Source organism: Canis lupus, chromosome 11 (assembly GCF_048164855.1).
Source record: "Canis lupus baileyi chromosome 11, mCanLup2.hap1, whole genome shotgun sequence".
In the NCBI taxonomy this organism is placed as follows: domain Eukaryota; kingdom Metazoa; phylum Chordata; class Mammalia; order Carnivora; family Canidae; genus Canis; species Canis lupus.
The window spans coordinates 27,495,796-27,513,456 of record NC_132848.1 but is presented as its reverse complement, the minus strand read 5'-3'; the positions used below and the strand labels follow the sequence as shown (position 1 = coordinate 27,513,456).

Here is a 17,661-nt window from a genome sequence, read left to right as displayed (position 1 = left end):
GCTGTTATGTTTACAGGGTGGCAATCATGGTTTGTTTGGAAATAGCACAGCACAATCGAGAGGTATGCACACACCAGTGCAGCCACTAAATTCTTCTCCTAATCTCCGGGCGCAAGTGCCTCCCCAGTTTATTTCCCCCCAGGTAAGCAATTTTATGTTTCCACAGTTCAGCAATAAAGCCCATCCAGGTAGTTACCAGTTGCCAACTGGAAGATTTTGTGGGCATAAAAGGAATAATAGTTACCTAAATGTCTAAAGTATAAAGAATCCAGATCAAGATTTTTATTTATTTAGGGGCACCTGGGTGGCTCAGTTAAGCATCTGCCTTCGGCTTGGGTCGTGATCCAAGGGTCCTGGTATTGAGTCCCATATTGGGCTCCCTGCTCAGTGAGAAGCTTGTTTCTCCCTCTTGCTCTGCTGCTCCCTGTGCTTGTGCAGTCTCTTTCTCTCTCAAGTAAGTAAATAAAATTTGTTAAAAACCAAAGATTTTTATTTATTCATTTTTAAAGATTTTATTCACTTATTTGAGTTCCTAGGTCTCCCCCACTCTATGGAGACAAAATCCTGGGAGTTGGGAACTAGTCACCCCATGGCGATTTTTATCAGCACCCTGAAGTTTAGCTACTGTTGCCATAGATAATGTGGTGTTGGGCAAGAGTTTTCAGCTGAGTGGCAATGTAGGAAAACCTATGTTTTAGAAAAATAACAGTGACAGTAATGTATAAATATGTTTGAATGGCAGACTTACTGGAGCAAAGGAGCCGATTACAAAGCTAGCACAAGAGTCCAGGTAAGGTGGTGGCAGGGAGAATTAAGACGCTATGACAGGCACAGGTGGCCTTTGTGTTGTGGAATATTGTGGTCTGGTCACCAGTCTCCAGTCTCTTCTGACTCGGCATATCAGCAGCATCTGATGTAGTTGATCACGCCCTCCCGTCTGAGGGAGGCTTTCATTCATTTGGCTTTTGGACACCTTGTATAGTCATTCGCCACCCACCTTTCCTTGTCCCTCTCCTTTACAAGCCCCTCCTTACCTCCCCAACATTCAACATCAGAGAGCTCCAGTCTGAGCCCTGGACCTTCTTCTCAACATCCTGCAGCCACTGGCTGGGTGATTTCACCCAGTGAATGACTCTAAATACTGACAGTTCCAAGATGATGTCTTTAGCCCAGATCTCTCCTCTCAATTCCACAGACTTCTGGCCATCTCTATTAGGATGCTTTATAGGCACTTCAAGTCGGCATATCCAAAACAGAACTTGTGATTTATCCCATACTCCCCTCTAAAACATCATCTTCCTCCAAGTAAATGGCACTCCCGCCCTGCAGGTGCTCAGGCCACAGATCTTAGAGCTAGTGGGGAGTCCCCTCAGCTCACATCCAGTCCATCAACAAATCCCCCTTCAGAACTCTGTCCCGAATCTGGCGATTTTCTACTGCCTCCTCTAACCTGACCCAAGGCAGGCAACCACTGTTTCTCTCTCAGAAATGGCCTCCGGACTGGTCTGGCTTCATCCAGCACCTGCCTGCCTCCAGTCTATTCTCCACTCAGCATTCTGACCGAGCCTCTCAAACCACACGGTCCAGGGTAGCCCTCAGCCACCTGAGCACTTGAAATGCAACCAGTGGACCTTCAGAACGGAAGTTTTAACTGATTTAAAGTTAAATAGCCACACCTGGTTGGTGGCTACTGAATGAATAGTCCAGATAGGAAGCTTTTGTAGCATCACAGAAAGCTAAAGGTCAATTGTGTTACTACTTTATCCTCTCATGACTCCCTCTCTCACTAAGAACACAAAGCCAGGGATCCCTGGGTGGCGCAGCGGTTTGGCGCCTGCCTTTGGCCCAGGGCGCGATCCTGGAGACCCGGGATCGAATCCCACGTCGGGCTCCCGGTGCATGGTGCCTGCTTCTCCCTCTGCCTATGTTTCTGCCTCTCTCTCTCTCTCTCTGTGTGTGACTATCATAAATAAATAAAAATTAAAAAAAAAAAAAAAAAAAAGAACACAAAGCCAGCTCTTTACTGTGACTCTCGATGCTCCTGGTGTCACACACACACACACACACACACACACACACACCTGCCACCCTCCCTCCCGTTAGATCTGGCCTCTCCAGTCAGCTCGCCCTAGGGCACCAAGCACTACTGCTCTTCTCACAGGTTGCCATGGGGCACCATCTGCACCTCCTTCAGATCTGCTGCAGTGGCACCTTGTCAGAGTGGCTCTCCCCAGCCAGGCTTTGTACAGTACGGCACCAGCACTCTTGGGCTTTCCAGTGGCAGAGTCTGTGTCTGCTTTGTTCACTGCTGGATCCTGAACATCTACAAACTGTGCAGGGCACGTATTTTGAGTAAATAGATGTCAAGTTATGGGAAGATGCATTTCAGAATGGTTTAAAAAGTAGAATTATTAGGAAAAGCACAGTTAACTTAGTCTGAGACTTAGGGGCTGCCAGTCTCTTTATGGCCAAAGTATCTGCTCTGTGTAGAAAAGTATTTGTGTTCTATGTTTTTGAGATTTGTATATTTAGCATAATGTGGTTAATGTTTATTTGATGCATAGTGGGGGCAGAATATTAAACAATGGAAACTTTGGTTCCCCCCCCCCTCATATTTCCATATTTTAAAAAACAAGGCAGTTGAGTTAGCTCAAATTTTCTTTTCTTTACGTAAAGGCAATATAATAACCACACTTAAAGTTCAGATAATGGAAAAATTTCTTCCAAGAACCCCTGACCCCGATGCAATGACAGGGATTATTTTTACAAAATCCACTATTCAGACTGTTCATGTACAGGCATGCTTTTCACATAATGACATTCATGGTCACTGTATCCTGCTGTTTCTGTTAACTTTCTATCATACTTAGTATTTTCCCTGTTACAATGTAGTTTTCCTGTTGATCATTTTTTTTCAATATATTTTTTTTTTTTACTTATTAATGTGAAAGAGAGAAAAACAGAGTGAGAGCAGGAGCTGGGTGAGGAGCAGAGGGAGAAGCAGACTCCCCACTGAGCAGGGAGCCTGATGTGGGGTTTGATCCTGGGAGTCCGAGATCATGAGTCCAAGATCATGATGTGAGTCAAAGAAAGGCAGGCGCTTAACCAGCTGAGCCACCCAGGTGCCCTTGTGGATTATTCTTAATGAAGAAGGTATAATGTTCTATCAGGTAGACTTATTTTGACCTCCTGAAACATTCTCTTCCCCATTATTGGATATTAAATTGTTTCTAATTTTTCAGTTATATAATGTAATAGAGAAACCTTTATCCATAGATCTTTTTTAAAAAATGTTTTATTTATTTATTCAACAGAGAGAGCATGCATATGAGCAGAGGGGAGGGACAGTGAGAGGGGGAGAAGCAGACTCCCCATTGAGCAGGGAGCCCAACACGGGGCTCAATCTCAGACCCCAAGATCATGACCTGAGCTGAAGGCAAACACTTAACCAACTAAGCCACCCAAGCGCCCCATCAGTAGATCATACACGCAATCTTGTACATAGATCTATGCCCACATTATTTCCAAACTTAGTTGCCCAGAATGAAATTTATAGGTCAAGGGACATGAACACTTTAAATTTTTTGATAAATAATATCAAATTTTACATCTATTTTAACTGCCTTATTAAAGGCAGTCAGGGATGCCTGGGTGGCTCAGCGGTTGAGTGATTGAGCATCTGCCTTTGGTTCAGGGCATGATCCTGGAGACCTGGGATCAAGTCCCAGGTCGGGCTCCCTGCATGGAGTCTGCTTCTCCCTCTGCCTGTGTCTCTGCCTTTCTCTGTGTGTCTCACGAATAAATAAACAAATCTTAAAAAAATAATAATAATAATAAAGGCAGTCAGATTTAATGTGAACATAGAAAGAAGATATTGGAACACATCTTTAAGATTTGTTACAAAGAAAAAAAAAGATTTGTTACAGATGTTCCAGGTCTTGGGTTTCTACCTTGCCTTTTTCCTCCTGTTGCTCAAATATTCAGAAAGTAACATATTCTATCAGGCTTTTGTCTTGCTTTAAATTGCTGTCATTTTGCACCTGCAGTGCTTCGTTAAATGCCATATTGACTCCAACTAGATCTTCCCTTTCTCCAACCCAGCTGGAGATTGAAGGGCTTTTAAGCCAGAATAATTAACTCCCTGCTATGGGAATGTGCAAACCTGCACTTTAATTACTCTGCAGCCGAGGCATGAGTAGCCATTTGCCAGAAGCCTAGTGGTGCTTCTCTCTGGTCCTTTTGTATTCATGGAGAAGGACAGTGCATGTGTAGTCTGGGGAAGTGAAAAGTTGGGTAAAGCTAAACAGGAAGTCCTCAAAGATAACCTTTATAGTCTTTATGACTGTCAATTTATGGCATATGTGAGATGCTAGCATTCAAATTAAATTTAAAGATTAAAAACACCTTGTGTTAACATTTCTTTCTAGTCTTTTCTGTATTTGTCTGTCTTGAAACGGTATAGTTTGGTTTTGCCTTTTATGTAACAAAAACATGCAATATATAGCCTTCTCTGACTTTTTTCGCTTAATAGCGTTTCTAAGATTTTCCCCTGTTGATTTGGGCAGTTGTGGTTCATACAGTACTCGGTTACATGAATACACCATCATTTATCTCTTCCACTACCAGTAGACATTTGGGTAGTTTCCAGATTTCTGCTATTATGAGCAGCGCTGCTATGAATATTCCTATATTTGTCTCCTAGGATGAATTTGTTTCCTAGGGTACTGCTGGATCATACGCATGTTTTACTTTGAGTGGTGGTTTCTTTAGCTAATTTCAAGGGAGAGGAATATTGGAGGTGGGTAGGAAGAACGGGCTCTTGGCAAAGGACAGCATACATTCTCAAGACTCAAGAGAAATGGGTTGATCAAGAGACTAGCTGATTTGTTCAGTAGAGCTTTTAAAACTGAACCAAGAAGTGGGAAGAAAGGAAAGCTCAGACAATGGCTATTTATTTTGGAGGCCAGCAGGTTGGAAAACAAAATAAGCAGAGTAGATTTCCCATGAATCATAGAGTCTTTTCCCTTTAGAAAGGAAATTAGAAACAATGCTGATGGCCTAGGAACAGCACTATTCCATAGAAATATAACACAAACCACATAATGGAGCATAAAGTTTTTGGTAGCCACATTTCAAAAGATAAAAGAAACAGGTAAAATTTTATTTTATTTTATATATGTATATATATATATATTTTAAGATTTTATTTATTTGACAGAGAGAAAGGCAGAGGGAGAGGGAGAAGCAGGCTTCCCCTTGAGCAGGTAGTCGAATCTATCTGTCTATGGGAGCTGAAGGCAGATAGATACTCAACCACTGAACCACCAGGCTTCGCAATTTAAAAAAATTTTTAAGAGAGAGAGTGTGTGAGTGCAGGAGGGAGAAAGAGACAGAGAATCTTAAGCAGGCTCTACACCCAGTACAGATCATGATCTGAGCAGAAATCAAGAGTTGGATGCTTAAATGACTGAGCCACCCAGGTGCCCCAGATTGAAATATTTTTAAAAGAAATCTCTACACCCAATGTGGGGCTCAAAGTCACAACCCTGAGATCAAGAGTTGCATGCCTCACCAATATGAGCCAGCCAGGCACCCCATGAATATTATATTTTAACTTATTAACAAGTCACTCCACCAGATTCTTTTCTGATCTATTATTCGACTTGTTCCCAGTTTGTGTTTCCCTATCTGGTCATTGATGAGAATTGGAGTTGATAGAGCTGAGGATAATCTAGTAGTATGTCAGTAAAAATTTCTTTCTGACTTGAAAGTGATTGGGCTGGGAATAGTCATTTACTAATCCACACAACTGTTTTAGCATTTAGCCTATATTTATACATCTTGTCTAAAACAAAGACAGCTTGTCAAATAGCTTGTCAAAATAGAGATTTTGACAACTGTATCTTCTTATAATCCAAGATTTTTTAACTAATTGATAAAGAAAATGAGTTAAGACTTTTGAGCAAATTTATGGTTCTTGGTTTCTTAGGTGCTCAAAAAGCCATCTTTTTGATATCTAGTCTAGAATCTAGCCTAGAATTGGTACCAAGTTCATCAGTGTTTAAGCCACTTTCTTTATTGTTTCAAAAATTATTTTAAAAACTTCCCCATTCTCCCCACTTCCTTGTTGGGGAGAGGTGCCCACCTTGATCATAATACTCTGGGCCTCCTGCCCTTTCTTCCTGGCAGCAAACCTATAGGGAGGGTTGCCCCATTCTAGTTACTGCTGGATACGTTTGTAATTCGGTATCAGGAAGCTTGCATTCTCCAAGATCAGCTTTCTCAGTAGTAAAGGGGATATTTTGGCCCCACATGCCTTCATCTTGTCTTAAAAATTCATGATTTCTGCAAGAAAGAGGAGGGGTTATTATTAAACTCCCCTTGAAGATCCCCAGACTTCCTCAAAGATCACAGAAGGTCTTGGCGATTCCTTTCACAAATTCTTTGTCTGTTGTAGGATTTAATTTGTCTTAACCCTTTTGGTTGAACGTCTTTGTTCTTAACAGAGAAGACAAAAGCCGTAAAAATTTTATTTTCACTTAATTTAACTTAATTTCCATTTAATCATTTAATACAAATTTAAGTAGTCTAAAGCAGTGATTCTTTTCCTAGTCACCAGAACCACACTAAACCAAACTCTGAAGGCTCTTTTAATCTGCCTGTTGTTTTGCAAGTCTCCATTTATTTTATGTTGCAATCCCCCAACACGACTTACACATACTCATCCTCGCTTGCTAGCCTTACTTTCCATCTTTTGAAAATACCCCTTTAAAGTTTGAGTCATCAGAAAGCTTTCATCAGAAGACCCACTGGGTCTTCCCACTGTATCTTTCTTTAGCATAACAGTCAGAGTTAAATTAATGCTTCTGAGTCACCATCTCTGCCACATTCTCAAGAATACTTGCCTACCTTTCCTTTGATACTTTCTAGTCTAGAAACATCAAGGTTTAAATTTCCTGTCCAGGGCTTACCAACTCATTTTATTCCAAGATTTCAGCCACTTTCACTTAACCTATCAACGCCATCATTTGGGGAAGTATTTTGGGTTAAAGTAATAGTTTTCCCAGCTGTTTCCTCTCTACTCTCTAAGAGATGCTGAGGGTTGCCAACCAGTGAGAACACTTGTTTGATTTTCTGTTTTAACAGTTGGACACCTAGCAGATGTGAGCTCAGAGCAAGCACACCAACCCTGTGCATTATGCCTTTGCACCAGTTTTATGGCCAGCACGAGGGACTTGGTATTTAAAAGAAAAAAAAAAAGTAAAAATTTTAATAATAGTCTTTAAGCACCGATTATAGGTTGAAACGATAATTTAGATATATTGGGTTAAATATATATATGTTATTGGGGAGCCTGGGTGTCTCAGTCAGTTAAGTATCTGCCTTCAGCTCAGGTTATGATCCCAGAATCCTGGGATCAAATCCCATGTCAGGCTCCCTGGGGAAGCCTGCTTCTCCCTCTGCATATGTCTCTGCCTCTCTCTTTGTGTTTCTCATGAAAAAAAAAGTAAAATATTTTTAAAAAATTAAATATTTTTAAAAATTAAATCTTAAAAAAAATAAGGTAAGTTCTAAGATCATAAAATATATTACAATTCAGCCCAGCTGCTTAAATATAACAGAGGAGAGCAAAACCTATTTTAAAATATGATAGAAAAAAAATAAAAAATAAAATAAAATATGATAGATTTTAACTGATAGTAAGCTAGTGTGAGAGTTGGGAGTTAGTATGCAAGCATCAAAAAAACTGAGATCTCAGTCATTGTTAATAAAAGTCTGGCTTTTAATAGTAATGCTAAGTTAGTGATGGTCAGGTCTACTTGTTATTTGACTACTCTAGAAAATGACTTTCTATCTGAGCTCTCCATTGAGAAATTGGATGAGATATGCATGAAAGAACTGATCGTGTTTAGTCTGAAGATGAGACATAAGGAACTGTAATTGTCTCTAGACATTTGAAGAGCCACCCCTGTGGAATAATATGAGCATTTATGGAGTGTATTTCTAAGCCTTTGTTGTGGATTAACTCATAAAATCCTTAATCACTAAAGTTAATATTATTTTAATTTTGGAGATAAGGAAAATGGAGGGGCAGCCCCAGTAGCGCAGCGGTTTAGCGCTGCCTGCAGCCCAGGGTGTGATCCTGAAGACCCAGGATCAAGTCCCACGTCGGGCTCCTTGCATGGAGCCTGCTTCTCCCTCTGCCTGGTCTCTGCCTCTCTCTCTCTCTCTCTCTCTTTCTCTCTCTGTCTCTCATGAATAAATAAATAAAATCTAAAAAAAAAAAAAAAAAAAAAGGAAAATTGAGGCCCAGAAGGGCTAAGTAACTTGTCCTGAGTTGCTCACCTTAGAAATGGCAGCCCGTGCAATCAGCTTCCAGAACTAAACTCGACCAGTGTGTGACGTGCCACCCAAAGATTTTGTTTTCCATGGTCCCAGCTGATTCACTGTGTTCAGAGGATGAAAGTGCAGGGAAACTCATTTCAGCTCAGTGAAAACATCTTAGATGAGCAGTCCAACAGTGGGAGGGGGTCTTTTCTCTGTCCCTGAAGGTTCTGTAGCCTAGCCTAGCTCACTCCTGAAAACCATGAGAAAGAACCAGTTGAGTCATTTGGCCTTTTAGACTCCTTTACTCTGCAACTCTGGTATGAGAGGTCATGAACTGAAACTCCAGTGTCTCTTACTTACAGGTTAATATATTTTCTTATTTGTATAACAAAAATTCTTTTTTTTTTTAATTTATGTATTTATTTATTTATGATAGTCATCAGAGAGAGAGAGAGAGGCAGAGACACAGGCAGAGGGAGAAGCAGGCTCCATGCACCGGGAGCCCGATGTGGGATTCGATCCCGGGTCTCCAGGATCGCGCGCTGGGCCAAAGGCAGGCGCTAAACTGCTGCGCCACCCAGGGATCCCAAAAATTCTTGTTTTTTAAGATTTTATTTACTTATTCATGAGAGACACAGAGAGAAAGAGAGGCAGAGGGAGAAGCAGGCTCCATGCAGGGAGCCTGATGTGGGACTCGATCCCGGGCCTCCAGGATCAGGCCCTGGACTGAAGGGGGCACTAAACTGCTGAGCCACCCGGGCTGCCCCCAAAATACTTTCTTTTAGGCCTTTATTTATTAGCTTGGTGAAGTTTAATGTATTTTGTTTCCATTTCCAGTAACAATTTCTCAGGCAAAAATCATATTGTCAATAAAACTTTTTGTCTTCCAGAAGTCTTCCTGATTACAAATTCATAACTTTTATTGTAGAAAAATTGGAAAGCCTAAGAAGAGAATTTAAAAACTCTTTTTTAAGATTTTATCTTTAAGTAATCTCTGCCCACTACATGGGGCTCAAACTTATAACTCTCAAATCAAGAGTTGCACATTCCACCGACTGACCCAGCCAGGTGCCCCTAAAAGCTCTTACAATCTCAGTGCTCAGAGATTAACCACTGTTAACACGTTAGTGTATTTCTCCTGATCATTTAATATTTTTCACAAATAGTTTTCAAGGAAAACTGTTGATGCTTGCTTTAGATCTATTAAGACCTTTTTACAGAAAAAAAGAGTTTTATTTTGGTAAGTTCTGAAAGATGCTTTTTTTTTTTTTCCTTGCTAGGTTTCTGCCTCCATGCTCAAGCAGTTTCCCAACAGTGGCCTGAATCCAGGTCTTTTCAATGTGGGGCCCCAGTTATCTCCTCAACAGATTGCCATGCTGAGCCAGCTTCCACAAATTCCCCAGTTTCAGTTGGTAAGTGGCAGATTTTCCTCTTATAGCTAAAAAAAGATAATTTTCTTTTTTTCCCATTTAACTTTGATTTGCTTCGTTTTATGCATGCTTAAGTGTTAATATATCAGCTCAGCTAGAGGGAAATGCCACCAGTGGACCAGGAACTTGGTGGGACTTCCCCTTTAGACACTTGATTCAGCCACTGCACTTTGGTGCAGTACCCCATCGAGTGTCTCAGTAAGCACAGCTTAGGAAACTTTTTTCCTCTATCTCCTCCCTGTTTTGTAGGCATGTCAGCTTCTCCTGCAGCAGCAGCAACAGCAGCAGTTGCTACAGAACCAGAGGAAGCTTTCTCAAGCTGTGCGCCAGCAGCAAGAGCAGCAGGTATGCAGAACTGAAAGGGTCCCTCTAGTGCTCTGTGTGAGGACTGCAGGTCCACTTCACCTCTAAGAATAAAACATAAGCCACATGCAGTCTTTTCCTGGAAGGTGCAGGATGTTGGCTTATCTTGTGTCCATTTTCCCTCCAATTCCCCCTTGCCCCGGACTCCTGGCTTCCAGCTGGCTCGAATGGTGAGCGCTCTCCAGCAACAGCAGCAACAGCAGCAGCAGCAGCAGCAGCAGAGGCAGCCTGGCATGAAGCACTCACCCTCTCATCCTGTTGGGCCCAAGCCACATCTGGACAACATGGTACCCAACGCTCTGAATGTGGGGCTCCCAGACCTTCAAACCAAAGGGCCAATACCTGGATATGGTTCTGGTAAGTTGTCAGTAATGAAAATCACCTTAAAAAAAAAACACCAGTTGTATACAGAGCCTCTGGTAGAGGTCGGTCCTACATTACTTCCTCTCAGCAGCCACACGAAAGAGATAAATATTCTTATCCCTGTCTTACAGCTGATATCCTAGAGTTTTGATGGTTTTCCAAACTCACCACACAATTAGTAAATCGCATAGCTACACCTCTGACTTCTTTGGGTCCGAAGCAGTCTTTTACATTTGAGGAATGGCAACCTGCTCTTCTACCACCAGAAATTTTTAAAAGCCAGTTAAAATGTTTGTACGCGCTGTGAGTGCCACGTGCATCTGAAGTTATAATCTCTTAAAATATGTACAAACTGAAGTATTTAGCCCTACTGATGAAGTTTCTTCTTATGGAAAAATGGGGAACTAAAATGAAGCTTATAAGGCAAACTGATGAATTCTTCTGATATTAGTATTTCATTTGAGTTAAATAGAATTAGCGCAAGTAAGGTTATACCTTTGACATTCATCAAGAATTTGTTGGCAGGCAAGTCGTAGCTCTTTCAGACCAGGGAACATGTTGTAAGCACAATCCAATCAGTGAGGCAACAGTGACTTAAAAATAAAATGTAAACATTTCAAAGATACCACACACCACAGCAGGTTCTCCTCAGAATGACAAAATTTAGGGTTTATTTTGGTAAAGAAGATACCGTTCTTGCAAACTCAAAAATAAGAGTGGAAGAGACCTGAAATCCATGCTCCTATGAAGCAGAGTGACCCTGGACACATGGCCCTGCTCTCTGCTCTAGTTTTGTGGGGTGTCCACATGCAGAGAGGAACAAAGACTTCAAGGATGCCATAAGTTTTAAGGTAATTAATTTCCAGATTCGCCAACAGCACTGTTTCTTTAAAATGATCTGCCTGAGAACTGACTTAAATTCAAAATAACCTTTCTTCCACTTGACATAAAAGAAGAGTGAAATCTCCACCATCTCCTGTCTTTCTAAGGCATGCCCATCTTGGGTATAGAAATCTAGGGTGCCAGGACGTCTGGGTGGCTCAGCGGTTTAGCGCCTGCCTTTGGCCCGGGACATGATCCTGGAGTCCCTGGATAGAATCCCACTCGGGCTCCCTGCTTCTCCCTCTGCTTCTCTCTCTCCATCTCTCTCTCTCCCTCTCTCTCTCCCTCTCCCTCTCTCTCTCTCCCGAATAAACAAAATATTAAAAGAAAGAAAGAAATCCAGGGTGCCAAGCAAGGCAATAGCCTCCTATAATGAATAATGAAGGTGTCATTAATTTTGTATTTCCAGGCTTCACCTTCTTAATCATGTTTTTTGTTACAGATAAAGCTTGATATAAGATCCTGGATATTTTGATATGTGTTGAGTTGTGAATTTAGACCCTGTATATAATAATAAAGCAGGGCAACTTTGCTGCTTCTGTCCCTTTTGTCAAAGAGTACATAGCTCTCAAAGTAGAGTCCAGTCATGCAAAGCAAAGTGAACATCTGGAGCCCTGGGTGGCTTTTCCACGTGTTTAAATGCATACAGTTCTTTTCAGGTCTTCTCAGTACTCATCCCCTAGGGCATATCAAAGGTGGAAAGAAAAGTATCTTTGACCAGCTTGAGCAACAGGAGTTAGTGACACAGAGTCTCTTAAATACGTGTTTCTTAAAATTTATCAGGTAACACCTGTGAATAAACCTTTTATGTGCTTTGCTTTAGATTGGGTGTGCATTAGTCAGTTAGTTAAAAACCTAACATCATAATGTATTTATTCCAATGACAGTTCTTATAACATGTTTAATAATTATTGCCTTTTATTAAAAAGTAAAATTCTAGGAGGTTGGGGGGGTTACATGTTAGCTGTGAATCTTAGTTTTCAGCAGCATAGCTTCTCATCAAATAAACAGAAAATTTTTATCATAATGTCTTATTAATGATGTTATTTGTGATTATTGTACTGGAGGCATAACTTTCCCTGACAGCTGAAGGATCAGAGTTCAATCTGCATACATACATTTACTGAAGAAAGGGCATGTTTTTTTATCATACTCTTGTTTCAAGGTAACTTACAAATTTAAAAAAAAAAACTTACAAATTTAACTATGTATTATAAACCAAATTAAGTAAGCAGAAAAAACATACTGACTTACTAATTTATTTCTATTTGGTAACTTATGAAACAGTAGATAAATTTTATTAGGTCTTTATCATATTAATTGTGATCTGACCACTTATGATCTGCCTTATAAGATGCATTTTACAATTTATTTCACAGTTTAAAATTTCCTTAATTCCTTAATATTATGACATTTATTTGAATTGAAAAATACATTTTGGAACTGAAAGTAAATCTGATTTGGCTGCCTATTTTGAATAAACTAAATCTATAGCTAGAAGATTTTTTTTTTTTTTGTAGGTTCGAGAGTGCTTTAATGGGGAGCGCTCCCGGGCGAGGTTCCATGACTCGGAGAGGTGGCCCGAGTCAGGGAAGTTGCCTATAGCTATAAGATTTTGATGAAAATTCAAAGCATAAAGAGAAGTTAATTTTTTTCAAAAATTATATAGCAAAGATGTAATAAAATGAATAATATTTCAGTTTTGCTGCTGCTAAATATTAAACTAAAAGAGACGTGTAGGCGGAAGAGAAGCAAGAATAATTAAAAATCTCTTAGTCCTAATAAAGCCTCTCTTGCTATATTTTCTCAGAATTAAAAAGTTGAATGACTTTAATGACTGCTTAACTGATCCTTGACTGATTGTTTTTATAAAATAAATGGTTTATAATTCTCTGCTTTTAACAGAATTGAAAATATACCTAACTGAATTGTCCGGGGATAATGACCTATCTAAATATGATGTTTTAGTATCTGTGTTATTGAGCCGGGGGTGGGGGGAGGGAATATAGCCGAAAGGAATTCAAGAAGTAAGTGATGTTATAACAAGACTCCCTCTTTTCCTAATTACTTATATAAGATGCCTTGGTGCTTTTTTTTGTCTATAGGGGTTTTAAAAATAGGAATAGTGTGAACTCCGTCTCATATCTCTCATTCATGGGTATCTGAACCAATCAAGAAATAAAGTCCCTCCTCTTATTAGAAAATGTATTCCGGGATCCCTGGGTGGCGCAGCGGTTTGGCGCCTGCCTTTGGCCCAGGGCGTGATCCTGGAGACCCGGGATCGAATCCCACATCAGGCTCCCAGTACATGGAGCCTGCTTCTCTCTCTGCGCCTCTCTCTCTCTCTCTCTCTCTCTCTCTGTGACTATCATAAATAAATAAAAATTAAAAAAAAAAAAAAAGAAAAAAAGAAAATGTATTCCCAGGGTGCCTCGGTGGCTCAGTCAGTTGGGCGTCTAACTCTTGATCTCAGCTCAGGTCTTGATCTCAGGGTCATGAGTTCAAGCCCCATGTTGGGCTCCATGTGAAGTGTGGAGCATACTTTAAAAAAAAAAAGAGAAGTAAAAGAGGAGCACCTGAGTGGCTTAGTCAGTTAAGCATCTGCCTTTGGTTCAGATCATGATCCCAGGGTCCTGGGAACCAGCTCTACATCAAGCTCAGTGAGGAGCCTGCTTCTCCCTCTCTCCCTCTGTCTCCTGCTCGTGCTCTCTCTCTCAAATAAATAAGTAAAATCTTAAGAAAAAGAAAATGTACTTCCAATAAAATTTTACTTTTCATGTTTAAAATTTATAAAAATTTGGGGGTACCTGGCTGGCTTAGTCGGTAGAACAGGCAACTCTTGATCTCAGGGTTGTAAGTTTGAGCCCCACGTTGGGTAGAGATTACTTTAAAAGGGGGGGGGGGCGGCAACTATGGGTGATTTGTTTCTTTTATAATGTTTTTTATTAGAATTATTATAAAAGCACTAATTTGTTTTTTAATTTATGATAAAAGGAATACTGGGAAAGAAAGAACTAATAGAGACAAAAGAGTATGAAAGAGGAAATCCCAGTTTCCTCAAGGAGGTAACACTAAGCCAAAAGGTAATGATGAATAGACAGTGAAATGAAGTGTGTGGCAGAGGAAGTAATTCTGGCCAGGGACAGATAAGGCAGGCCCAGGGTTGGATTTGTAGGAGTGATGAGATAGGTAAAAGGGGATGTACTTCGGAAATGAGTCCCTGGGAGAGCAAGGGGCCTAATTTCTCTTTGTCCCCCAGCTCCTCACAGAGTCTGGCACAAAATTAGGCTTTCCAAGAGTGTGCAATTGAACTGAACTAAAGGATTTTTTTTTATTCAAGTTCAAGTTCTGTGTTGGTGAGCTGGAGAATTACAGGGAGTCCACTTGGTGGACCGAGGAGGTTTGGTTTGATGAAATAGCAGGTACAGAAAGGTCAGTACTTCGCTGGGCTTTGAGGTGTGGCAGCTCACAAATAATGTAGAGTTTGTAAGTTGTGCCAGTTACTAGGGGACATGGAAGAAATGTACAGAACCATGTATAACTTTGCACTGATTCTTCCTCTTCTAGTTTTGGGGATTGAACCTTCCAAGGCAGTAAGTACTATCTCCTCATACCACTCTAGGTATTTCCTTACCAGACTTTGTTACTTAGTTATGATACTGCCATGCTTTGATACCCAAGTTTCTAACAAGAAAGAAGCCCACTTCTGATTCAGATGAAACTGCTCAAACTGTCCCCTCTCCTAAGATGTCTAACTCTTAACTGATTTTCTACACATACGTGTCACAAAAGGACTCTAAGCAGGTGAAATTAAATAACTAATCCACTTTGAGTTCTAAAGACATTTCAGAGCAACTATAAAGAGATGTATAAGGAATGGCTCTTTGCCTTCTTACTAATCCTCACATTCTTCTTTCTGATCTTCACTAGAATCCTGGGTTCTTTTCAAAAGGTCTTCCTCCATTGATTGGAACCAAGCTTTCACATAGCCTGGAGTCCAAGTACCTTGGGCTGGTTTTCTCTGTCAAGGGTAGATAGAGAAGGAACAACCTACTTAGGCCATAAAGCTTCTGTCAGAGGAAAGCCCTTATTCCTCTCAACTCCCCTGTCCTCCAGCCTCATTTCATTTCAGCTACACAAGAAAAAAGAAAATACCTTAAACTCTTCTTAAGAAAAAAAAAATCATTAACTTTGAAATATTTCCAGCTTATTCCAGGAATTTCTGCTCCCCATCCCCACCCTCCCAGTAATCACACGGACTAGTAAGTCGCTTACAAACAGTGTGAAAGGCAGTGTTCTTTATGTTAATAGCAACATTTTAAACATAGGTCAAGCTGTTGGGAATGATTGGAACTTGATTTATTATGCATTTATAAAACTCTTTTTGACAATTCAGAGAAGCACAGGGAGAAAATATGACCTGGGCCCTCATGGGATTTGGATAAGTGGAACCTCAGAGCCATTGAGGCACCACCAGATGGTTGGAGAGTCAAGTGGGTACAGTGAGGAATCTGGCCTGGCTAGACTGGTGCATCTTCTTGAGTAGCAGTAGGTGGGCTTTTGGCACTTACAGCTGCCTGAGTTTTTGCATGGTGGGATCCCCGTTCATCTCCCTGGGATGGCTGTTCTATACTTACTGTGGTCCATCCTCATTTTTATTCGGACTAGTCATTGATCTTCTCCGTTTCATTCATTTATTTTAGTGCTTTATGTTACTTTTTATGTTAAGTACATCCTGACACACAATGGATGGTGGGACCTGTGAGACTCTGTATCAGCACACCTCTCACACTGGATCTCACCTGTCCAGCCCTGTGCCATTGGAAGACATTAGCCACCTACACTCCTGCTAAAAGCCTGACACCCGAGGCTTACATGAGAATCATGGCAAAGTAAACTCAACCTCCCTGTCATTGCCTATTTGAGCTTTAGGGTCTTTATCTTTGCATAAAGATTTCTTTCGAATTGATCTCTTAGATTATTCTGGCTTGACCTCCATGTACCCCATTCTTACACTGCCAGTTCTTTTTCTAAAATACAAACTTCTTAAAAGTTTATTTTTAGTAATCTCTACATCCAATATGGGGCTCAAGCTCCCGACCCTGAAATCAAGAGTTGCTTGCTCTTCTGACTGAACCAGCCAGGCGTTCCCTAAAATACAAACCTTTATCTCTTTCTCTCACTTGTTAAAAAACTTCTTTATGTCCTCTCTTAGAGAAAAAAGGCCCAAAGTCCTTGGCCTGATATTTAAAGACTCCTACACGACATGACTCCTCCTTTCTCCCTCATCTCCTGTTGCTCTGCCTCAATTCATCCATAGTTAACCAAGCACTGGAATGTACCAGTCCCTAAATGTACCTGATTGTCCTCAAACAGAGCTTTGTACTTGGCATCCTTGACTTACTCACATACCTGCCGTAGGCCCTAAACCAAATGTCTCTTCTGCAAAGCCTTTCTTTCCCCAGACACCATTGCCACACCTTATGGCTGTTGTTATACCATTTTAGTTTGATGTGTAGAGTTTGCTGAGTTGGCGAATTCCCCAGTTGGCCCCAGCTTTCTGTCTGGCACAATTGTTAGCTAAATAAATCAATGAAGGCACAGGTGCACTGAGATGTTCTCAATTAGATGGCAGTCATATACATTTTCATGCCTTAACAAAGAGTCCTTGCTGCTTTAGCAAGCAAAAGCCAAGATAAGCATTTTGAATCAGAATCTCTGTTTCTGAGTGAAGAAACTTCTTGTGAATTAGTCTTTAAATGACAAGTGAAGCTATCCGTTGGTTTTATCTTAGAACTCTTGGTTGTTGATACTAGAAATATATAGGAAGATGTAAAACGTGGTTCTCTATTTTAGGCTTCAGCTCTGGCGGCATGGACTATGGCATGGTTGGTGGGAAGGAGGCTGGAACAGAGTCTCGCTTTAAACAGTGGACCTCCATGATGGAGGGACTGCCCTCTGTAGCCACACAGGAAGCCAATATGCACAAAAATGGTAAGAGCAAGCAAAGCCTTATGAGTTGGAGCTATATAACCCTCACAGGCCTTGATGATATATCCTGTAAAATTATTTTGAAGCACAAATCTTTAGCTTTGTCTTAATCTCTTGATTTTTTTTTCCCTCCAAATCCTATGATCGCCTATGAGAGGAAGATCAAGGTTGTATATATTTCAAATTATAAGAAACTTAAAATGCTAGTTGTAATTAAGGGGAGCAAAATTTCCCACCTGCAGTGGGATTGAACATAGTAGCAGTGAACTTGAGTACCCATAAGGATGAAACCCTAACATACTGG

The 17,661-nt window shown here is 40.7% G+C and overlaps 1 protein-coding gene across 22 annotated transcripts in view; it reads left to right on the top strand.

Annotated features, from left to right (window-relative positions):
- Window positions 1-17,661, top strand: part of TNRC6B (trinucleotide repeat containing adaptor 6B) — a 243,984-nt gene that overhangs the window by 214,604 nt on the left and 11,719 nt on the right. For 19 of the 22 annotated variants that reach the window (XM_072843852.1, XM_072843848.1, XM_072843854.1 and 16 more), the window contains 5 exons: window positions 17-142; window positions 9,609-9,740; window positions 10,008-10,103; window positions 10,280-10,478; window positions 17,223-17,360. In XM_072843852.1, the coding sequence (XP_072699953.1) occupies window positions 17-142; window positions 9,609-9,740; window positions 10,008-10,103; window positions 10,280-10,478; window positions 17,223-17,360 (691 nt within the window). The remainder of the gene's footprint in view (window positions 1-16; window positions 143-9,608; window positions 9,741-10,007; window positions 10,104-10,279; window positions 10,479-17,222; window positions 17,361-17,661) is intronic. The other 3 variants (XM_072843849.1, XM_072843859.1, XM_072843853.1) reach the window with 1 other exon arrangement.